Genomic DNA, 23,886 nt, shown 5'->3' with positions numbered 1-23,886 from the left:
TTGTTTTGGGGTGGGTTTTTTTGTTTTCTTTGGAAATATTTCACTTCTCATCCAAGAAGCATCTTGGATGAGAAGCGAGACATTTTTCCAGGAACAAAAAATAAAAAATCAAGGAAGTCCAGTTGTCTTTTGGAAAAGCACCTTTGGGACAACTGTGAGCTGGATGACTTGAGAGTCTCCATAGACGTTCCCAGGAAGGGTTTTCTCCTCCTTTGGGGCTAAATCAGGGGTCAGCAACCTGCGGCTCTGGAGCTGCATGTGGCTCTTTCATCCCTCTGTTGCGGCTCCCTGTCGTCAGTCGGCTCCACAACGGATTGGGCTTTCGGTTAAGACAGGTAGAGGAAAAAGGACGCCATGCTAGGAGGAGACTGTGGTGGGGGAGCTGGACTTCCGGTTGGCTCCGGAATTGAACGGGGGGCTTCCGGTTAGGACCTTTGCGGCTTTTTGAGTGTTTGAGGTTGCTGACCCCTGGCTTAAATTCATAAATTGGCTTGTGGTGTGTGAAAAAAAAAATCCACTGAAGTTCTCCCACCTTCTTCCCTGTGCTTCTCTTCCTTCCTCTTCGCCTCTCTCCTGCCATTTTCTGGGACTTCCTATTTGATTGCTTTTTTCCATCCCAGCATGGACAAGTTCTCCTCCCTGCATGCATTTTCCCTCCCTTCCCTTCCCTGACCTGCTAATCCTTGGGCGCCAGTTGGATCTCTCTCTGTATCCCTCTCGCTGACCACCCCTCTCTTTTCTCCCCCAGTTGCTCCCCAGCGAATCTGGGCTGGGCCAGACTCTCCGTGCTCCGATCCGGGTGAGTCCCGGCTGACCCTGGGGGAGGACAGGGCTGTCCAGAGGTCTCGGGGTCCAGCGTAGGGGGTGACCGTCGGAAGAGACAGCCTTCTCACGAGGTGCGTGTTCCCTTTTAGGTGAGCCTATCCGACCCATCGACCCGGCGGCTTGGGTGTCCCACACCGCGGCGATGACCGGCACCTTCCCTGCGTACGGTATGAGCCCATCCATGAGCACAATCACTTCCACCAGCTCTTCCATCACCAGCTCCATCCCAGAAACGGAACGTAAGTTCTTGTACTCGCGCATCTCCCATCCATTGCTTGGCTTCCGGTCAACCGCACGCCTCATCCGATAGGAACCATACCTGGACAGGGCCCAAGGTCCCCTTGGCAGAGGAAGAATCTTGACCCCTCTAAAACAGCCTCAGTAACGAAGGATTGGTTTCCTGGTAGACGCTGAACTGCTGAGCAGGGATGTTAGAGTCTCTCTTGATAGGATGTCCCCCAAAGGTGCTTTTTTTCAAGAGGCAACTGACTTTCTGGTTTTCCTTTGAAGACGTTTCACTTCTCATCCAAGAAGCTTCTTCCGCTCTCACTGGATGGTGGAGAATGGAAGGATTGATACTGTCAGGGTTCCAAATAGCATCCAAAATTAAATCATAGTCCAAGGCAAAGGATTCCTCAAAGTTCCAATTGATTAAGAGAGCCATGTTGGCACATCTGGGAAAACCCGAATCTGAAAGCTTCCCAGTTTTCCCCACCCAGTTAAAAGTTCAAGATCTTTCCTCCCCACCCACCAGTCCATCCCATGGTCCAATCTTCTACTGCCATGCTGGCAGTTCCACCCATCCAGTTCTGGCCAGGTGCAGAGACAAAGGATGACTTTGGTTTCCAGAAAGAATCTTGTTATGGCTACATAGCATCTAACTCTGTACATTTCCCCCTCCCATTTTCCCACAATAGAAAATGCATAGCAGAATAATAGAAAGTGTGGCAGGCCTAAAGTCCAAAAGAAAAATGACTGCAGGCCTGACAGATACGCCTTGCAGACAACAGGTTATTTGCATCCTTTTAGAGGGCTGTTGAGGCCACTTGAAGGTTGATCTGTGTCCTCAGGGCCACCTGAGTGGTGCAAATGGGTGTGGCGCCTTCTTGGAACTGTTGAAAAGACCGTGTTGTTGATTGGAGATAGATGATGTCATATCCCTCCCCCTCTTTTGAGGATGGGCTATTCATCTTATCGCCAGTCTACAACACAGTCCTTTTAGCAGTTCCAAGAAGGCTCCACCCCTATTTGCCCCACTCAGATGACCCTGAGGACACAGATAAACTTCCAGGTGACCTTAACGACTGTTCTGACCTAGGCTTCCGCCAAAAGCACGAGGCAGAGTCCTGGTCCAGACAAAACCCCTTTTATTAAACAAACTTGAATTCCTCCCATTCACAGTCAGCAAGGCTTGGCAAACAGTCTTTCAGAGGAATGTTTATCCACAGGCACCTTATCTCACTTGGCGAGCTGCCAAATACTAGTTTCCAAACGCAGCGCAAGGCAACACTTGCCACAGATTCTTTTAAAGTCTTTCCACTCTTGACACGACCGAATGAACAAATTGTTTCCTGCAAAAGCCCACTCCCCGTTCTCTCCTCTTTTGTTTCTTATGGGAGGTGCCAATCACCTCCAAGGTGTGGCTTTACGACCCCGATTTCTAAGCTGTTCTTTTCTTCTGGCAGCTCTGCACATGTGCACATTGGGAACAGGCTCCAGCTGTTCCTCTGCCTCACTGCTGTCTAGCTCCGAAGGCAGCTGAGAATTGCCAAACAGCCTTGGCCCCGTCTCTGCCTCTGATGCAGAGTCCTTGTCCGAACCTTCCCCAGCCTCCAGGACTGGCCCATGCTTCTCCCCCCCCCCCCAACCTCCTCACTGTCCGACTCTGCTGCCAGCTGCTAAAAGCATGCAAATGTCCAGCTGTCTGCAAGGAGTATAAATCTCTCCATTCCCCACCATCCAGTCAGAGCTGAAGAAGCTTCTTGGATGAAAAGTGAAACGTCTTCAAAGAAAAACGAGAAAGTCCAGTTGCCTCTTGAAAAAAGCACCTTTGGGACAAGCGAGACCTGATTGACTGAGAGTCTCCATTAGACTCTTGAAAGGATGTCCAGGGATTTGAACAGAACTGCCCCCAAGATGAAAGTGGAGGGAGAGAAATACAGGAAGTATCAGCCAGGAGGAAGTACACTATATTGCCAAAAGTATTCACTCACCTGCCTTTACTCGCATATGAACTTACTGTAAGTGACCTCCCATTCCTAATCCTTAGGGTTCAATATGACGTCGGTCCACCCTTTGCAGCTATAACAGCTTCAACTCTTCTGGGAAGGCTGTCCACAAGGTTCAGGAGTGTGTTTATGGGGATTTTTGACCATTCTTCCAGAAGCGCATTTGTGAGGTCACACAACTGATGTTGGAGGAGTTTACGTGGCCTACCGCTTCGTGGCTGAGTTGCTGTCGTTCCCAAACACTTCCACGTTCTTATAATACAGCTGATAGTTGACTGTGGGATATTTAGGAGCGAGGAAGTTTCACGAATGGATTTGTTGCACAGGTGGCATCCTGTCACGGTTCCACGCTGAGATTCACTGAGCTCCTGAAAGTGACCCATTCTTTCACAAATGTTTGTAAAAACAGCCTGCATGCCTAGGTACTTGATTTTATACACCTGTGGCCATGGAAGTAATTGGAACACCTGATTCTGATTATTTGGATGTGTGAGCGAGTACTTTTGGCAATATAGTCTATGTGTAATCCTTAACAGCGGAGCCCAAAATTTCTGATGCTAAATGAGACAGCTGTTAAGTGAGTTTTGCCCCATTTTGCATCCTTTCTTGCCCTGGTCGTTAAGTGAATCACTGCAGTTGTGAAGTTAGCAACACCGTTGTTAAGTGAATCTGGCTTCCCCAACTGACTTTGCTTATCAGAAGGTCACTCAAGTGGATGGCTGATCCCCAGGACATGGCAACCGTCATAAACACGAGTCACTTGTCAAGAATCCGAGCTTCGATCACGTGGCCACGAGGATGCTGCAATGGTTGTGGGAAAAATTTCCGTGTCACTTTTTTTCAATGCCATTACAACTACGAATGATCCCTAAACTGTTGTAAGTCAAGGACCACCTATAGAAGTTGAGCTCAATAATTGTTTGAAACATGTGATCATAGAATCATAGGGCTGGAAGGGACCTTGGAGATCTTCTAATCCACCCCCCTCCTCCCCCTTTCCATAGAGGATTAGTTAGAAAGTCTGGTGAGTATCCAGATACTCAGCTGTAAAAAGTGATCAGCTCTTGGTTGGCTTCTACTGGCCAAGATGGATTGGGGTGGACTATCTTCCAAAGAGGCAAGGTGGCTTATGAAGCAGAGTGTCAGCGTTCCAAATATCATCCAGAATTAAATCAGAGTCCAAGGCAAAGTATTCCTCAAAGTTCCGATTTATTAAGCGAGACATGTTGGTACATCTGTGGAAACCCGAATCTGAAAGCTCCCTGGGTTCCCCCACCTAGTTGAAAGTTCATGATCTTGCCCCCACACCCACAAATCCATCACATGGTCCAATCTTCCTCTGCCGCGCTGGCATTTCCACCCATCTAGTTCCAGTCAGGTGCAGAGACAAAGAATGTCCTTGGGCTTTCTAGAAAGGAATGTTCTATTTTGACAACAACACATTCTACAATTCTCCTCCTTACTATTCCCCCTCCCAATTACCCCACTAATGAAACAGCATAGTAAAATAAGAGAGAGAGTGTGGCAGGCCAAATATCCTAAAAAGAAAATGACTGCAGGCCTGACACAGAGTGGCAACTGGTAAGCAAAGTCCTCAACTCACAACCATTTATTTAGCGGCCGTTCAAAGCTACAGCATTACTGAAAAAAGTGACTTATGAGCGGTCCTCACCCTTACGCCTGTTACCGTACCCCCACAGTCATGTGATCCAAATTTGAGAGCTTGGCAACTGGCATGTATCTACAACAGTAGCAATGTCCTGGAGACACCTGATCTCCCTTGGCTGCCTTCCGCCAACATTGTCTTCTGACAAGTAAAGTCAGCGCGGGGGGGGATTGATTTGCTTAACAACTGCATGATTCACTTTGATTCACTTAACAATCACAGCAAAAAAAATATCCCGAAAGATATTTGGGGTTGCAGAAATTCTGGTCCTGATTGTGTCCTGAATCGAGTAACTGCCTGAATTGTGTTTCAGAGTAAGCTTGTGTAACAACATGGGCATAAGACTTCTTTCCTACCTTCCCTGGTGGATGAGGAAGTAGGGAGAGATGAGATTAAAGCCCAAGAGAGCCTATGGGGCATTAGAACAAAGAAAAGATGGGTTCCTCATGGAACCTGTGTGGCCATGAGGAAGATCTGGAGGTGATCTGGCGGTAGCTACGGATTGTGCTTTAGAGATCTTCAATGGAGTTAAGGTAGTCATGAGAATGATCTGGAGATGATCTAGAGGTAGCTACGGATTGTGTTTTAGAGATCTTCAATGGAGTTAAGGTAGTCATGAGAATGTTCTGAAGATGGTCAAGAGGTAGCTATGGATTGTGTTTTGGAGATCCTCAATGGAGCTAATGTAGCCATGAGGAAGATCTGGAGATGATCTAGAGGTAGCTACAGATTGGGTTTTGGAGATCTTCAATGGAGTTAAAGGTAGTCATGATAATGTTCTGAAGATGGTCAAGAGGTAGCTATGTATTGTGTTTTGGAGATCTTCAATGGAGTTAAGATAGTCATGAGAATGTTCTGAAGATGGTCAAGAGGTAACTATGGATTGTGCTTTGGAGATCCTCAATGGAGCTAATGTAGCCATGAGGAAGATCTGGAGATGATCTAGAGGTAGCTACGGATTGGGTTTTGGAGATCTTCAATGGAACTAATGGGGCCATGAGAATGATCTGGAGATAATCTAGAGCAGTGGTTCTCAACCTTCTCAATGCCGCGACCCCTTAATACAGTTCCTCATGTTTTGGTGCTCCCAACCATAAAATTGGTGTATCGGTTCCTAAGACCATCGAAAATATGTATTTTCCGATGGTATTAAGTGACCCTTGTGAAAGTATTGTTCAACCCCCAAAGGGGTCCCGACCCACAGGTTGAGAACCACTGATCTAGAGGTAGCTACCGATTGGGTTTTGGAGAACAGGCATGCACAGCAAATTGAATAAGCCATGGCTTTGAGCACAGAACAGTTGACTTGTGAGTTTTTCAGATACAATCCAATCTCAAACCAGCTCATTTTGAGCATACATAGCAATACCAGACTTAGACTTATATACCGCTCCACTGGTTTTTTTTACAACCTGCTCTAAGCGGGTTACAGAGTTAACATATTTCCTCCACAATCTGGGTCCTTGTTTTACTTACTTGGAAAGATGGAAGGCTGAGTCAACCATGAGCCGGTCAGAATCGAACTGCTGGCAGTCGGCAGAATTAACTCGCAGTATGAGTCATTCACAGCCCGTAATGATTCACAAGCAGTCTGTGAAGATTCCGACAGATGTCTGCTCGAGTTGACACAGTCTTTCAGGGTAATGTTGATAAGCACCCGCCTTTATCTCCTTTGAAACGCTGCCAGAGACCAAATTGCCAATTAGTTTTGCAAGGCCAAAAGTAGCACAGAGTCAAACAAGACTTCTCAGAGCTTGAACCGACTAGATGAACTAATTGGTTCCTGCAAAGGCTCACGTCCGTTTGTCCTCTTTTATGTCTCATGGAAGGGACCAATCATCTCCAAGCCTTACTCCTGAGTGGCCCTTTTTTCCTTCATTGTTCTTGCCTTCTGGCAGCTCTGTGCATGTGCACCCTGGGAACAGGCTCCCACTGTTCTTCTGCCTTGCTGATGTCAGACTCTGGAGGCAGTACATCATTACCAGATGGCCTTGTCCCCCCCACCCCCTTCTGCCTCTGACGCAGAGCCATCGTCCGAGCCTCCCCCAGACTCCAGAACTGGCCCATGTTCCTCCCTAACCTCCTCACGGTCCGAGTCTGCTGCCAGCTCCGCAGGCCACCAGCGGACCACAACACAAAACACTCACAATTCATGTCAGACAGAAGCAGATAATTTGCTAAAATTTAAAAAGAAATGGCACATTCTGACTTCAACGCAGTTTTTGATGTGCGCCGGTGGTTCAAGGAGGAGTCTTGTTCAGTGGGAGACGGTATCTCCACGTGGCTTTTAGCGTATGCCTGTCTGGTTTCCCGGCCCCTATCTCTGTTGCACCCTTCCTCAAATTTCTCTCCTTCAAATGTGTTGGATTCCCAGGACCTCCTGTTGACCGGTCTGGAGAACATTGGAATCTGTTAGTATGTGGCGCTCAACGTGCATTCTTCTACCTTTCTCTCAACTCCACCTTCCTTCCTTTTTTTTTTTTTTTTTTGCACAGGTCTCGATGACTTCCATCTCTCCATCCATAGCGACATGGCCACCATCGTCAAAGCCATGGCCTCGCCAGAGTCGGGCTTGGAGGTGCGCGACCGCATGTGGCTGAAGATCACCATTCCCAGTGCCTTCATTGGTAAGACCCGGATGGAGGAGGCGATGGTTGTTTTGTTTTTTGACAGCTGCTAAGTCTTCAGTGGGCCTCTTAAATGGGTAGCTTGGATGGATAGATGGCAGACTGAGATTGGAAGATACCAATGTTGCTGTAGAGCAGGAGGTCAGGAATGAGGGCCGTTTTGTGACTTGTGCCATGCCCAGGAATTCTGGGACTTGTAGTCTGCAATTCATAGAAGGGCCATAGTTCCTCAGACCTGCTGGAGAGGATAATTTGTTGAGCAGCTGAGGAATCTGTTCATCTTTAGATGCTTCTCCACAGAATTTTGATAGCCTGTTCATACGTTCAAATTGCTTCAGGTCTGCCATCTTAAAACTGGAATCCCTATGAAGAAGGATTATAGAGAAGATATTATATCCATACTGTGGATCAGTGGTTCTCAACCTGTGGGTCGGGACCCCTTTGGGGGAGTCAAAAGACCCTTTCACAGGGGTTGTCTAAGACCATCGGAAAACACATATTTTCCAAAAAATATGGAAAACATATAATAATTTTATGGTTGGGGGGTCACCACAACATGAGGAACTGTATTAAAGGGTCGCGGCATTAAGAAGATTGAGACCCACTACTGTAGATGGAGGCAGGAGTGGAAGCTAGGTCTTGTCTGAATTGCATGTTGAGTATCTATCTCCTTCATCATTGTCTCTATAGTCCCTTCCTTCCTTCCTTCCTTCCATCCATCCATCCATCATCTCTCTCTCCCTTTTTCCATCTTCTCCACCTTTATTATTTTCACAAATAATTCATGGTGGTGAACATATCCAATATACCTTTCTCTTCTTATATTTCTCATAACAACCATGCTGTGAGGTGAGTTGGAGGACTGAGGAGAAGTGACCTGCCCAAAGTCACTCAGCTGGCTTTCATGCCTAAGGCGGGACTAGAACTCCCCATCTCCTGGCCATTGGCCCAAAGTCACCCAGCTGGCTTTCATGCCTAAGGCGGGACTAGAACTCCCCATCTCCTGGTCATTGGCCCAAAGTCACTCAGCTGGCTTTCATGCCTAAGGTGGGACTAGAACTCCCCATCTCCTGGTCATTGGCCCAAAGTCACCCAGCTGGCTTTCATGTCTAAGGCGGGACTAGAACTCCCCATCTCCTGGTCATTGGCCCAAAGTCACTCAGCTGGCTTTCATGCCTAAGGTGGGACTAGAACTCCCCATCTCCTGGTCATTGGCCCAAAGTCACTCAGCTGGCTTTCATGCCTAAGGCGGGACTAGAACTCCCCATCTCCTGGTCATTGGCCCAAAGTTACTCAGCTGGCTTTCATGCCTAAGGCGGGACTAGAACTCCCCATCTCCTGGTCATTGGCCCAAAGTCACCCAGCTGGCTTTCATGCCTAAAATGGGACTAGAACTTACCCTCTCCTGATGATTGGCCCAGAGTCATCCGGCTTGCTTCCATGTCTGAGGCAGGCCTAGAATTCATGGTCTCTTGCTTTCTAGCCTAGTACCTTAACCACTAGATTCGGGGTGTCAAACTTGCAGCGTGCTGGCCAGATGCGTCACATGCTGGCCCCGCCTCCGCCCGGTTTAGCGAAGGAAGAAAAAGTCCCGATACATCACGTGACGCCGTCATGATGGCGAGAGTTTGACACCCCTTCATTAGACAAAACCAGCTGTCTTATGTTAGATTCTGGAGGCTAAAAACATATGAAGAACGGTTGCAGGGACGGGGGATGTCTAGTTTAATGAAAAGAAGGACCAGGGGAGACATGATAGCAGCCTTCCAATATCTCAGGGGCTGCCACAAAGAAGAGGGAGTCAAGCTATTCTCCAAAGCACCTGAGGGTAGAACAAGAAGCAATGGGTGGAAACTAATCAAGGAGAGAACAACTTAGAACGGAGGAGGAATTTCCTGACAGTGAGAACATTTAATCAGTGGAACAGAATTTGCCTCCAGAAGTTGTGAATGCCCCAACACTGGAAGTCTTTAAGAAGATGTTGGATAGCCATTTGTCTGAAACGGTATAGGGTTTCCTGCCTAAGTAAGGGGTTAAACTAGAAGACCTCCAAGGCCCCTTCCAACCCTATTATTCTATTCTATTCTATTCTATTCTATCCTACTCTACTCTACTCTATTCTATTGTCTTGCCTAAAGATTAGTGAATGTAAAACAAAAGAAAGAAAAAGAAGCCAACAAGAGAGTTTGTTTCTTGCTCTCCTTATTGCACTGCGGTGTGGAGATATGGACCGAGGACTCAAGTAGAATCTGACAAGAACGGAATAGAACAGTTGCTTGTTGTGATATGAACTCCCGTTAATGTTTTCCAAGACAGCTTTTGAGTGTTTAGCGGCAGAATCCCTCTGTTGAGTCATCTTTAATTTGTGGTTAAGGACTCCCAGTTCCTCTTCATGTGCCTACTTCCCTTCCTGTCCTGGTGCTTTTCATGTTTTTTTGTCCAGATTTCAACATTTCGCCCTGTTCAATTCCATCCCGTTCATTTCAGTCTAAGCCTAAAACTTATTTTTTAACCTTCTCTCTCTCATTCTCTCTCTTTTCCTCTCTCATCTGAAGTATTTACCACTTCTCCCACCTTTGCCTCAGTTGTCAATTAAGCCACGGGTCCTCAACCCCTGGGCCGCAGCCCACTAACGGGCCGCAGCCTGTTCAAAACTGGGCCACGGGAGAAAGGGGCTCCATTCACATGAGCAGCGGGCAAGCACATGCACACGTGAAACTCCACTCACGTGAGTGGTGGGTACTTGCACAAGTGGAGCTTCGCATGCAAGCACAGGTGTCTCCACTTGCGCGAATGGAGCTATGCATGTGGCACTCATGCGTGAAGCTCCATTCGTGTGAGTGGAGGACGTACGTGCCTGCTGCTTGCACAAAAAGCTGTGTTCCTGCGCCTGTCACTCACTCTACACACACACCCTGCACCCTGGGCCACCAATCTGGAAAGGTTGGGGACCTCTGAACTAGACGAGGGTCCCCTCAACTCCTTTTCCCAAGTCATTAATAAAAATGTGGAGGAGCATCAGGCCCAGGACAGAGCCCTGTGGCCCCACTCCATCCCTCCAAGCTAAAGTGGGACCATTAAGGAGCATTTGTTAGGCATGGCATGTCAGCATCGCCCCTAGTAGTAGCACTTAGACTTATATACAGCTTTACAGTGCTTTGCAGCCCTCTCTAAGCATTTTACAGAGTCAGCATATTTGCCCCCCCCCCCAACAATCTGGGTCCTCATTTTACCGACCTCGGAAGGATGGAAGGCTGAGTCAACCTTGAGCCTGGTGAGATTCAAACTCCAGACTGTGGGTAGAGTTTTCTAGGGAGGGAGGAAGGAAAGAAGAAAGGAAGCCACAAAGAAGGGAGACAGGCAGGAAGGAAGGAAGGAGGAAGGGAAGGGGGCAGGAAGGAAGGAGGGAGGGAGGATATAAGGAGGGAGGCAGGCATGCAGGCAGGCAGGGAGGAAGGAAGGAAAGAAGAGCACTAGCATTTATGTACCACTTTACAGTGCTTTATAGTCCTCTCTAAGAAGTTTACAGAGTCAGCCAACTATCTGGCTCCTCATTTTACCTACATCGGAAGGACAGAAGTTTGAGTCAACCTTGAGCCTGGTGAGATTCAAACTCCAGACTGTGGGTAGAGTTTTCTAGGGAGGGAGGAAGGAAAGAAGGAAGGAAGCCACAAAGAAGGGAGGCAGGCAGGCAGGAAGAAAGGAGGAAGGGAAGGAGGCAGGAAGGAAGGAGGGAGGGAGGATATAAGAAGGGATGCAGGGAGGAAAGAAGAAAAGAAGAGCACTAGCATTTATATACCACTTTACAGTGCTTTAAAGTCCTCTCTAAGCAGTTTACAGAGTCAGCCTCTTGCCCCCAACAATCTGGGTCCTCATTTTACCCACATCGGAAGGACGGAAGTTTGAGTCAACCTTGAGCCTGGTGAGATTCGATCTGCCAAATTGCAGGGAGCTGGCAGTCAGCAGAAGTAGCCTGCACTACTGCACTCTAACCACTGTGCCCCCTTGACGGTTTCACCTGTTTCTCTTAGTGATGTTCTCCACCCTTGAGGATCCTGTCCCTACTGGCCTTCCTTAAGATCTTAATGACTTTGCTTTCCCCAGGGTAGGGAGTCAGAGGGATGGATAAGCCTTCTGAAAAGATTTTTTTGACGGAAACATTGCGGTCTAGCCTGGGTTGTAATATGTCCCATTGGTTTTTTGTTCTTAATTTTGTGGGTTTTTATATTAGTTTGAATCCTATGTTATCAATCAGGCGTCAATAGTCTGAGCTGGGGAAGAGGTCACATATATTAGTTAAATATTGTATTTTTCGGAATATAAGACAACCTTCCCCCACCCCTCCCCTGCCCCCAAAAGAGGGTGAAAATCCGGGTGTGTCTTATACACTGAATACAGCATTTTTGCCTCCTGAAACTCCGCCCACTTGCAAAAATGGACATGCATCACTTTCCCTTTGTCGTTGCCTCTCTCCCTTGTTCAATTTTGCTTGCTCCTGCCCCTTTTCCAGGTTCGGATGTGGTCGATTGGCTGTACCATCACGTGGAGGGATTTACGGACCGGCGAGAATCCCGCAAGTACGCCAGCAACCTGCTGAAGGCTGGTTATATCCGACACACAGTCAACAAAATCACCTTCTCGGAGCAGTGCTACTACATCTTCGGAGACCTCTGTGGAAGTACGGATTGTAATCCTAGCTATGGCCTGGGAAGGAGGGGTGGCTTAATTGCAGGTAGTCCTCTACTTACAACCCCAGTTGAGCCCCAGACTGCTGTTGCTAAGGGAGGCAGTTGTTAAAAGTGGCTTTTGCCCCATTTTAAGACCTTCCTTGCCACAGGTGGTTAAGTGAATCACTGCAGCGGTTAAAGCTTACTAGCCTGTTGTTAAGTGAATCCGGCTTCGCCATTGACTTTGCTTGTCAGAAGGTCGCAGAAAGGGATCACATGACCCAGCGATACGGTATCGGTTGTAAGTGCAAAAAAAAACAGTCGAGTCAATTTTTCCAGTGCTGTTGTAACTTTGAACAACGGTCACTAAATGCTTTCATTTAGTTTGAAGTTGAGGACTATTCGTATTTCAAGGTCAGACTTTCCCAGCTTGGAACAGGGTGTTTTGATCATTTTGGAACCATTCCAAGCTGAGTGTGGGATGTGTCTTTTCTTTTTCTGTCTCTCACCCCCCTCTTTGCTTGAAAATGTTCCAGGATTCATTGGAATAGCTCATTTTGCTGCTCAAAGCCAGCGGCCTCCCAGTGTTCAAAACAGAATGTTTAAATTGAAGACAGTTTAAGTGTTTTAAATGCCTCTCTGGGAAGGAAGGAAGGGGTGATTTAGCAGAAAAAGAAAATGACTTAGCAAAAAAACCCCAAGCAGATGGGTGATCATGAATGGCCTTGGGTGGGGTCTCTGCAGAAGGCACTCTTATCCTAAATTAGCAACAGGAAGAGACTGTGCTGACCAGACCCTGAATGGTTTGCTAAATCCCGCCCTTCTCCTTTTCTTTTTCTTCTGCCTTGGGATAGGCAACTGACAAAACAATCACTATTGATAGACAGCCAGGGAAGTGGCCATGAACGAAATGTTCAGAAACATTGTTGTTGTGGCCCGCCAGCAGAGCTGGCAGCCAAGTCGGACAGTGAGGAGGTTGGGGAGGAACATGGGCCAGTCCTGAAGGCTGGGATGAGGGCTCTGCGTCAGAGGCAGAGATGGGGCCAAGACAGCAGTGAGGCAGAGGAACAGCTGGAGCCTGTTCCCCGTGTGCGCATGCGCAGGGCCGCCAGAAGAAAAGAACAGCTCAGAAATCAGAGTCGACTTGGGAGTAACGCCACAGGTGGACGGTGAATGGCCCCTCCCATAGGACATAAAAGAGGAGCGAAAGGGGAGGGGGCTTTTGCAGGAAACAATTCGTTCGTTTTGGCTATTAGTTCATTTCAGGAGTGTGAAGATCTGTCCGTGAATCTCAAAGACTCTGTGCCAAGTCTTTCCTCACACAGCACTCCATTTGAGAAATATTATCCAGCTTTCCAAGCTAGATAAGGTCTGTGGTCATAACTTCACCTTTGAAAGACTGTTTACCGGGCCTTTGCTGAATGTGAATGAGAGGAGTTGACATTAGTTTAATAAAAGGGGTTTTGTAGGGACCAGGACTCTGCCTTGTACTTTTGGGGGAAGCCTAGGTCAGAACAGTTGTATGCCAAAATAAGAAAAGCATTCCTTAAGTCCTGAGAACAGAGATCATACATAGTTGAGGTTGGCTCCTCCATGACTCTTCTGGGGTATTTATTTATTTATTTATTTATTTATTTATTTATTTATTTATTTATTTATTTATTTATTTATTTATTTATTTATTTATAGAGTTGGCCTCGAGAACTGAGGAAACGAAAGCGCCATTAGTGTCAAGTGCAGGAAAATCAGGAAGTCCAGGAAGTTTAAAATGAATGTAGAGGTTTATTGCAAGCTTTTGTTCCCTACAAGAATCTGATCTACTTATGGTCAAAGCAAATTGGCGGAAAGCTCCATTTGTGCAAGCGGCGTGCGTGTGCGTCCACTGCTTGCTGTTGTGGCCTGTCAGTTGCTGGCCCCTCCAGCAGCTGAATCAGAGTAGGAGTAGGAGGCGTGGGAGTCAGGGTCAGCATCAGAGCAACCTGGGAGCTCCGACGGGGAAGAGAGAGAGACAGTCAGAGACAGAGAGAGAGACAGACAGAGAGAGACAGAGACAGAAGTGGAGCCTGGGCCGTCCGTCAGCCCTCAGATGGAGAGTCAACAACCCCCAAGTCTGGAGGTGGCTGATGAGGAAGAGGAGGAACAGCTGGGTCCAGTGCCTGATGTGCAGCTGCGCAGAAGGCAGAGGAGAGGAGAGCAGTGGAAATCTATGGACCGGTCCTTGGGACGGAAGAACCACCGCTACTAGCGAAGCCCCACCCGAGCTCTGGAGATAAAAAAGGCAGGGGGCGGAGATGGATAGATGTGGCAGACAACTATTCATCTGCCGGCCGGCCAGTCGGACTTGTTAGCCTGTGAGAGGAACTTTTTGCCAGGGCTGCCAGCATTCCTAATAAAGGAATCTTTTGAATTCACGTCAGAGGGTTTGTCGTGTTTGGAGAGCTGGGTCAGAACACTTGCACTAATGGAGCTGTGCGCATAACACAGCCTGTCGCTTGCGTTGAACCATCCTCTCCTCCCCCCCCCCCCCGCCGCCTCCCTCTCTGGTCCACAAAAGTTTGGGGACTGTTGATTTAACCTTTGCTGATTTTCGGTGTCTCTTTTCTCCTTGCAGACATGGCCAACCTATCGTTGCATGACCACGATGGATCCAGCGGGGCCTCTGACCAAGATACGCTGGCCCCGTTACCTCACCCAGGGGCAGCCCCCTGGCCCCTAGCTTTTCCTTACCAGTATCCACCTCCACACCCCTACAACCCCCACCCCGGCTTCCCTGAGCCGGGTTACAGCTACGGAGGGGGCAGCGCAGGGAGTCAGCACAGTGAAGGTAAGCATCTACCAGGATTTTCCATTCCACCTTCCAAGCCTTGTAGAAGGTTGGCCCTTCTTTCTTCGGCCTAAGCTGCGAATCGTGCCGTGTCTTGGGTCCCACTCTGGGAAACTTTAAAAGAAAGGTCAGGTGGCATGCAAAATCTGGGTTGTGGGAACAGCCTCCGCCTCCTCCTTCTTCTGGACACTCATGTTCCCTCTCAACCAAGGAATGAGTCTAGCTTTTGAGCATTTGAAAAATTTTCATTTGATGCATCCGCATTCTAAATCGGTCACTTAGGCCAGGATATCCCTATGGATGGCTCTCTTGCTAATCAATCCTTCCTTCCTTCCTTCCTTCCTTCCTTCCTTCCTTCCCATTCATTCATTCATTCCTTTCTTTATTCCTTCCTTCCTTTATGCCTGCCTGCTTTCCTTCCTTCCTTCCTTCCCATTCATTCATTCATTCATTCATTCATTCCTTTCTTTATTCCTTCCTTCTCTCCTTCCTACATTCCTTCCTTCCTTCATTTTCATCCATCCATCCATTCATTCATTCATTCATTCATTCATTCATCACCCATCTCGTATCCAATGACTCTGGACAGTTTACAACATAAAAAACTTAAAAATCATTAAAATCATCAATCCTAAAGAAGCACAGCCAGTAAAATCATTAACATCATTAATACAAGATGGCAAAAGAGGGAGCCGGATACACGAAGGAGGGAGGTGGGGTTAAGTTTTAATCATTCAAAATCTGAACGGAGAGAGAGCTCTAGAGTCTCCTGGTTTTCAGCCTGGTGCCTTCACCATTGGACCGAACTGGCTCTCCATTTTAATAGCCCTTTCAGTGGTCTGTCTCATGTTCCAATTGCAATGTTTTACTCTTCCTGTGGGTACAGGTAGTTCTCGACTTACTGCAATTCATTTAGTGGTGGTTCCAAGTTGCAATAGCACTGAAAAAAGTGACTTATGACCATTTTTAGAATAGTGTAGAGTAGAGTAGAATAGAATAGAATAGCATTTGACAGGAAGCTCTCCAGCTGGACAGACGGGGGCGATGTGAGCTCTGAAGAGCCTCCCATGAACCCTGTCTGACAAACCAACTCCGGGGATCCTTTTTTGGATCAAAACCTCTCTGGAAAGGGGGGGGGGGCGAAGAAGGGGCAGCGTCTCATCAGACCCAGGGGGAGGCAACAGGTCTCTCGCTGGTCGGATATTTGCCCTCTGAATTGGAGTAGGGGCGGCAGCATAGCAGCATGGCTGCACAAGAAGCTGGCTTCCAGCCAAAGCAACTGAACAAGAGTGTGAGGTCAAGATGAAAGACCAGTAAAAAAATTCATTTAACCCACAATCATAAATCAAAACTTGGAAAAGGCAAAGAATCTTGAGAGTACAAATAATGTTAATACACAGATCTGGATTTTGGCAAAAGGAAGGAAAGAAAGGAAAATGGAGGGTTGAAACACTAGCCCCTAAAAAAAGACATTTGTTTGAAACAATTCAGACAGAAAGGGAGAAAGCAGGGAAGTAACAAATCCAATCAATGCAAACTCTAAATTTGGTTTTGGATTTGAAATAGAAACCAAACATTCTGAAGGAATTACTTCGTCCGAATGTCTTCCAACTAATATATCTTAAGCAACTCTAATCAATGAGAGATGGAATGCAACAATGGAGAAAGATCTAGAAAAAAGCACTATTTTCTCACTGGCAACTGATAACCTAATCTTGCCTGTGTGGGAAGTTTTAATTAACCAACTGCCTAAATCAGAACTTGGAAAAGCAGGAGGCGAAAGAAACATACCCGGGTTTGGCTGTATGCAAGTGTGTTCCAATTGATACATTTTGAGCAACTCTGGCCAACGAGAGGTGGAGAGTGGCAAGGGAAAAAAATAATAACAAGGTCAAGAGCTGTGAAAATATGAAGTTTTTTCTTCTTTTTTTCTGCAAAAGATCAAGATGCGTCCAGCTTCTCTTCTGTTTTCATATTAGTTGAATTAGCAAAATTTAAGGTGGACCAGAACTTTGAAATAAGATCTGTATAACTAACTGCAATTTTGGAACTGGACATTAAGGAAGAACAAAAGACTAAAATGGCTCCCGTCGTTCTTTTCCATAGCAGCTGAATAAGATAAATTTAAGGTGGACCAGAACTCTGAAATAAGAACTGAATAATTAACTGTAACTTTGGAACTAGGCATTATGAAAAGGTGGGAATTTGAAGAACTATGTGAAATTATTAAAAATATATGCATAAATCATTAAAATCAAGCCTAAATAGAATTCTGAATTCAGAGAAATAGGTATAAAAGGTAAGAAGGAAGGGGGAAGAGATAACGAAGGGGTAGAAACTATTGGAAATAAAAAGCAGACAAAAAACTCCATTGGGTTTGGGAGTGGTATAGGAAAAATTGAAAAGGAGGGATTTGTCCCAACAAAAGGAAATAAAAAGCAGACAAAAGATGTTTCGGAGGTTGACAGTAGCATAAGGAAAATTGAAGAAGGAGGTTACGCCCCAACAAAGAGAAATATAAAAGATTTCTTTGACGGTGGTTTGGGGAAAATTGAAGAGGGTGGATGTGTCAAAACAAACAAAAGGGAAAAGGCAGGAATAGAGAAGTGGGACAAAAGACTTACTAGGAAAAAATCAGACAACTAAATATTGTTATATGGGAAAATAGAAAGCTGAGATAAGGTGTTTACTCCTAAATATGACAATAAAATTAAGTTGCTAACTGATTGACTATGATATTCTATAGATTAAGGGAATTGTAATGAACTTTGAACAGTAAGGATTGCCATTTATAGACAATTAAGGCTAACCTCAACCAAGATATCCGTTTAAAAGCACAATAACTACATATATATACTTTCCCCCCTCTTTTTTTAAAAAAAAGGAAGATATATGTTAAAATTAAATATGTATATTGAAAAGGGATTATAAATACCATCAACATAAAATGGAGCTTTTCTCAGAAGCTGAAATACACCAAGTAAATGAGATGAAGAGTGGGAAGTAGAGGAGAGAAGTAAGGGAAGAAGAGACGGATATGAGAGAGGGTGGGAAGAGGAGGAGAGAATTGAGTGAAAAGGGGAGAGAAGAGAAGGAGAGAGGAAGGGGAAATAGAGAAAGGAAGAATGACAGAGGGAAGAAAGGAGGTGGGGAGGGAGAGGAGAAAGGGAGAAGAAAGTGATGGATAAGGTACAGATTTGGTGTATGCAGAGCAGAAGAGCCAATAATTGTTTTTGGGAGTTGATGGCAAGACAAATTGATGTAAACATTTAATAATACAATACGATGTTGGTTAAGTAATAGTATACATGTGGTTATATATTATGAAAATGAAAAAATAAACAACTTTATATATATATAAATAAAAAAGAATAGAATATAATAGCAGAGTTGGAAGGGACCTTGGAGGTCTTCTAGTCCAACTCTCTGCTCAGCAGGAAACCCTATACCATTTCAGACAAATGGTTGTCCAATCTCTTCTTAAAAACTTAAAAAGTGTTGGAGGGGGACGCTGCAAACGTCCTAACTCTGAAAAATGGTCCTCAGTCACTTTTTTCGTGCCGTTGTAACCTTGAACCATTACTAAAGGAACTGTGATAAGTCGAGGAGCATATGTATTGGGCTGTTTTGGTGGGGAATGCAGATTCCTGACCTGATGTAGCAAAGCAGAATGTGCATTTTAGTCCCTGCTGGCTGGCTTCCTCCCACAGATTCCCTCCTTTTAAATAAGGTAAGTCTTCTAAATCCAGCCTTTCTCAACCTGGGCAGCTTGAAGTTGGGTGGACTTCAATTCCCAGAATTCCCCAGTCAACACAGGTGGCTGGGGAATTCTGGGAGTTGAAGTCCACCCAACTTCAAGCTGCCCAGGTTGAGAAACACTGTTCTAACTACTCTCAATTGTTTACTCCTTCTGCAGGAAGCCGCAGCAGCGGTTCAAACCGCAGTGGCAGCGAGAGACGGAAGGACCGAGACCCCAAAGCCGGGGAGTCCAAGTCGGGTGGTAGCGGCAGCGAATCGGACCACACCAGCCGTAGCAGCATTCGGCGGGAGCGAGCGGCCAGCGAATGCTCCGTGCCGGGCAGCCAACGTAGCCATCACTCCATGGCTCACAGCGTGCGCAGCCACCACAGCCAGCAGTCTTATGGCCCTCCCGGCCTCCCACCTCTCTACAGCCCTCCCATGCTCCTGATGCCGCCACCCCCTTCTGCCCTGGGACCTCCTGGGGCTCCCCCGGGCCGAGATCTGGCCTCGGTGCCCCCTGAACTGACCGCCAGTAGACAGTCATTCCGAATGGCCATGGGCAACCCTAGTGAGTTTTTTGTGGATGTAATGTGAAGATCCCGCCCCCCCCTCCCTCTGCCTTTCTGGGCTGCCCCCCTCCCCTGGTTGGTTTGTCTCCTAGAAAGAGCACACTCGGTGTGAGATGCATCTCTTGTCTGTCTCTCTCTCTCTCTGTCTGTCTCCATCTCTCTTTCTCTGTTTTGTTTTTTTGACTAGGCTTTTATGAAAAGGGGTTGAGGAAATCAAATGAACTAAACCAGTGGTCCCCAACCTTTATGGCTTGGAGGGGAGGAGAGGGGAACTGGCTCACCGCTACTGCAACTCGAGCCAGCCAGCCACTTGTGTGACCTGGTTCTGGACAGGCCACAGCCCGGGGTGGGGTGGGGTTGGGGACTCCTGAACTAAACTGTTTGATTCTAATCTTTCCCGCAAGTGTCTCCAGCAGCTTCTCCCGAGCACCACCCTCCCCATATTGTGATTGCAGAACAGCCCTAACCCAGCTTGTATTTTTACCTGTTAACCTGCACGCTAATCCATTAATCTGCACCCATCCGGGACCTCTGCTGCTCGCCCATTGTTGTTGTTTTTTCCACGCCACCAGCCCTAAACACCTGCCCTCTTTCTCCTCCTTGCCCCTCTTGTGTTCCTCTCTGCCGAGCAGCCAAGAATTATGGGGTCTTTGACTTCCTTTGAGTTGGCCAGCCGTGGTTGGGGAGAGCGGTGGTGGTTTGGTTCCTCCTACCTCCAGGAGAGGAAGACCCAGAGCCTTTTCAGCCTGCTTAGGGGGCAGAAGATGACTTCTTGGTTGGGAGATGTCCTTCCTTTACCCATCAGCCCGGAAGGGAAGCAGGGCTGAGCTCCTCTTCAGCAGCAGCCTGGCCTTCACCCATGAGACTCTTGAGATGGACCTGCTTCATGGTGGCGCCTTCCCCTTCACCGCTGAATCCTCAAACCAGGACGAAGGTTTTCCTGGGGAAAACGCGGGAGGCTAAACTTGGTTTTTGGATGCCTGATATCTGGAAGAAATCCAGGATGAGATGGCCAGGATGCTGTCTCCACTCTAAGGCTAGATTTTTCATGATATCCAAAACTTTTTTCCTTCTGAAAAAAATAAAACTTGAGTAAATGCAAAGAAGACTCTTCTCAAAACCCCAGGATTGCTTGCTTGCTTTTTGGAACACCAGTGATGATCATAAATCACATTTGGGTTTCACGCATCTGTAGATTCCCCTCCCCCCCTTGCTACCATTTTCTCCACAAACTTAGTCTTCCATCTCTGTGGGAAATTTTGAGTTTCTTCCCATCTCGCCTTGCCCTTATTTTGTTTTAAACCCCATCATTGGTTCTTTCCCTTTCATTGCTATGTGGATTGGCACTGCCTTTGTTCTTTTGTGTGTGTGTGTGTGTGTGTGTGTGTGTGTGTGTGTGTGTGAAAACAATCCCGAAACAAAGGGAGGGGGGGAAGAAACAACAACTAAGGTCCTGGGAGAAATGTAAAAAGCATTTTATCCCTGAAAGGAAGGACTGACGACTTCGATGAGATTGTGTTAGAGTTGACACGCTTTCGTTCTCTCCTTCCCTATCTCCCATCTGCATGATTTCTGGGAGTTTAACCAACTTTTCTGCTTGTACGTAGCCTGTTTTTGGAAATAATAATGGTCGCGAAATGAAACTTTCGCTTCCCGTCTTTAGCAAATCAGATTTCCTCTTGGTTTTGAAGTTGGACGATTTGGACAATTGGCTTTTGAAATCTTCCAAGGCCAGGAGAGAGACGATGCTTATTCCTCCTGTGGCTCAGCACATAACACGGGAATAATGAATGCACAAGCAAGGTGAGATTTGCCAGCCTGGTATTTTTCCCATTGGCTCTCCGACCTCATCCCACCATCGAAATATGGACAAATTGTGATTCTCAAGGGCTAGTTTCCCGCAACACACGGAAAGCACAAACTAAAGATTCATATGACTTAACTCTTAATGACTTCATGGACTCCTCCAAGTAGCTTCCTTATCTTCCTGGGATATTGTCTTCTCACTTCCCTAGTCCGGCATCATCAACAACGGATTTCCTACTGACTGAGCTGTCCAAATGCTAACCAGGTCCAGCTCACTTCGTTGTTTGGAGGTCAGCCAAGGTCAGCCAGGAGCTGCGACATGCTGGGATTATCCCACCCGCTTTAACAACACTAATACGTGGTGTGAACCCATCCAGTAAGCTACTTTGTGGCGTTCCCCCTTTAGTTGTGGCGTCGACAGCTCCTCCTTGACTATTTCCTTGTGCAGGATCACATCAGGGATGTGTAAGAGTTCTTTCGCTTTTTAGCTTCAGTGTCCATCCGTCGAGCGTCACTGTGAAGAGCGAATCCGAAGAACCCACGAGCGATACTTGGGGAACTTAACAATGGCGGTTAAGCCCAGCTGTTTCTCAACATTTGGGATGCTGGAAGAGAAAAGCGAGGCGTGGCATTTGCTTTGCAAGAAAAGGATTCGTACGGTCCACGGCGACCAGGAAAAATAAAATGCTTATAATCATGCCAAGTGACTTTCTACCCTGTTTCCCTGAAAATAAGACCTCCCTGGATAAATAAGCCCAATCGGGGGTTTTGAACGCATGCGCTAAAATGAGCCCTCCCCGGAAATATTGCGACACAGCAGCAGCCATGAGGTGACAGCGCTCGCCGCCTCCTGCACCTCAAAAATAATAAGACCACCCTGAAAATAAGGCCATGTGCTTATTTCAGGGGAAGGAGGGTTTCAAAAGAAAATAAGACCCTGTCTTATTTTCGGGGAAATACGGTAGTCTGGCTTCATCGCTTTTGGTTTTACTTTGAGGCAAAATTCTGTTTGTTTGGGCCACTTTTGGTCTTCCTACTGATTTGCTCTACCTAAGAAATTCCCTTCCCTACCTTGGTACAGTGGGCATGGCCATCGGGCTTTCCGAATGGGGAGAGGGGTTTTGTCAGCTCTCCTCAATTCTAGGCTGAGATGCTGCGATTCCAATAAGCCTACGCCTTTTCTCTGACTGGTAGCCAAGAATAATAAGTTGGCGCTGTATGGTGAGACCTTTATGGTCCTGCTTGCCTGATGTTTGGTAGAACCAGGCAGAAGATGCTGGTCTGAGGCCACATCCAGTCCAGCCCCTTTCAGGTTACCATTCACCTTCATTTCCTGCTGGGTTCAAATAGCATCCCCATCTTTCAGTCTGCGGTGAAGTGGCGAAGGAAAGGAAGGGGCTGGGGAACCGTGCCGGCTGACAACAAAGCTATTACAGGTGATCCTTGACTTACAACCCTTCAGTGTCCGTTTGAAGTTACAACTGAAAAAAAATGACTTACAAGTGGGCCTTCAATGTTACGATTGTTGCAACATCCCCATGGTCATGGGTCAAAATTTGGATTGAGATGTGTATGTATGTATACATACATACGTACATACATGCATATATATAGAATAGAATAACAGTCGGAAGGGACCTTGGAGGTCTTCTAGTCCAACCCCCTGCTTAGGCAGGAAACCCTACACCACTTCAGACAAATGGTTACCTAATCTCCTCTTAAAAACTTCCAGTGTTGGGGCATTCACAACTTCTGGAGGCAAGGAGTTCCACTGATTCATTGTTCTCACTCTCAGGAAATTTCTCCTCAGTTCTAAGTCGCTTCTCTCCTTGATTAGTTTTCACCCATTGCTTCTTGTTCCGCCCTCAGGTGCTTTGGAGAATAGCTGGACTCCCTCTTCTTTGTGGCAACCCCTGAGATATCGGAAGACTGCTATCATGTCTCCCCTGGTCCTTCTTTTCATTAAACTAGACATACCCAGTTCCTGCAACCGTTCCTCATATGTTTTAGCCTCCAGTCCCTAATCCTTTTTGTTGCTCTTCTCTGCACTCTTTCTAGAGCCTCCACATCTTTTTTTTACATACACAATCATGTGATGGTTGCAGTATTCTGGGGTGGTGTGATTGACGTTTTGCAACCTTCAATTTGACTTCCTGCAAGGAAATCAGATTCTCTTAACAACCGCGTTGTTCATTTACCGAGTGGGGCAATTTGCTTAACAGCCAACGCAAAATAAAAAGGGGAGGATCGTAACATTGAAGGTGACTCACTTCATTGCCTTGCTTAGCAACAAAATTGATTCCCATTGAGGTTGTAAATTGAGGACCATCTGTTTTTTTGAATTTGGTGAGGGGGGGCAGAGTAGAATTGGTGTAGGAAAAACCAGTGGCGTTTTGCCCTTCACGCTTGATTTCCTTTTAGGATTTCTGTCCATCCTGCCTTCTCTTTATGGGTGAAGGAACCACAAATGTTTGAAAACAGGGGAAGAGAAACCTCACCTAGTGACTGCTATCCTGAAAGCCCTTTGCTTAGGTACAGAGCCCATATTACAACAAGGATTGTGCAGTTCCATTCGCACGCACACTTTCCCTGATGCTTTGTAAAATGTCTTCCGGGTCAACAGCCACATGGGTTTCCTTAGCCCAGGGGTCAGCAACCTGCGGCTCTGGAGCCGCATGTGGCTCTTTTATCCCTCTGCTGCGGCTCCGTTGCCGGTCGGCGCCACAATTTTGAGAGGAGCTTCCGGTTGGGGAGGGAATGTACGGCACGCCAGGAGGAGACTCTTTGGCAAGGGGTGGGTTTTCCAGTCGGCCCCACAATTGATGGGGTTTTCAGCTAGGACAGGTAGAGGAAAAAGGACGCCGTGCTAGGGGGAGACTCTATGGTGGGGCAACTGGACTTCCGGTTGGGTCCAGAGTTGAACGGGGGGCTTC

General features: G+C 46.9%; 1 protein-coding gene across 4 annotated transcripts in view; it reads left to right on the top strand.

Moving 5' to 3' along the window:
- DVL3 (dishevelled segment polarity protein 3) overlaps nucleotides 1–20,544 on the top strand; it is an 82,348-nt gene extending 61,804 nt beyond the window's left edge. The window contains exons 11-17 of one of the 4 annotated variants that reach the window (XM_032225446.1): nucleotides 749–799; nucleotides 915–1,064; nucleotides 7,215–7,346; nucleotides 11,857–12,024; nucleotides 14,625–14,837; nucleotides 18,754–19,146; nucleotides 19,780–20,544. In XM_032225446.1, coding sequence (XP_032081337.1) covers nucleotides 749–799; nucleotides 915–1,064; nucleotides 7,215–7,346; nucleotides 11,857–12,024; nucleotides 14,625–14,837; nucleotides 18,754–19,146; nucleotides 19,780–19,811 — 1,139 coding nt within the window. In that variant the 3' untranslated portion in view covers nucleotides 19,812–20,544. Of the gene's footprint in view, nucleotides 1–748; nucleotides 800–914; nucleotides 1,065–7,214; nucleotides 7,347–11,856; nucleotides 12,025–14,624; nucleotides 14,838–18,753 lie in introns of all 4 variants that reach the window. The other 3 variants (XM_032225448.1, XM_032225447.1, XM_032225449.1) reach the window with 3 other exon arrangements.
- Nucleotides 20,545–23,886: the final 3,342 nt, after the last annotated feature.

The sequence above is a fragment of the Thamnophis elegans genome, chromosome 10 (assembly GCF_009769535.1).
Source record: "Thamnophis elegans isolate rThaEle1 chromosome 10, rThaEle1.pri, whole genome shotgun sequence".
Taxonomy (NCBI): domain Eukaryota; kingdom Metazoa; phylum Chordata; class Lepidosauria; order Squamata; family Colubridae; genus Thamnophis; species Thamnophis elegans.
The sequence above is the reverse complement of the archived record's forward strand: the minus strand, read 5'-3'. Positions and strand labels throughout refer to the sequence as shown.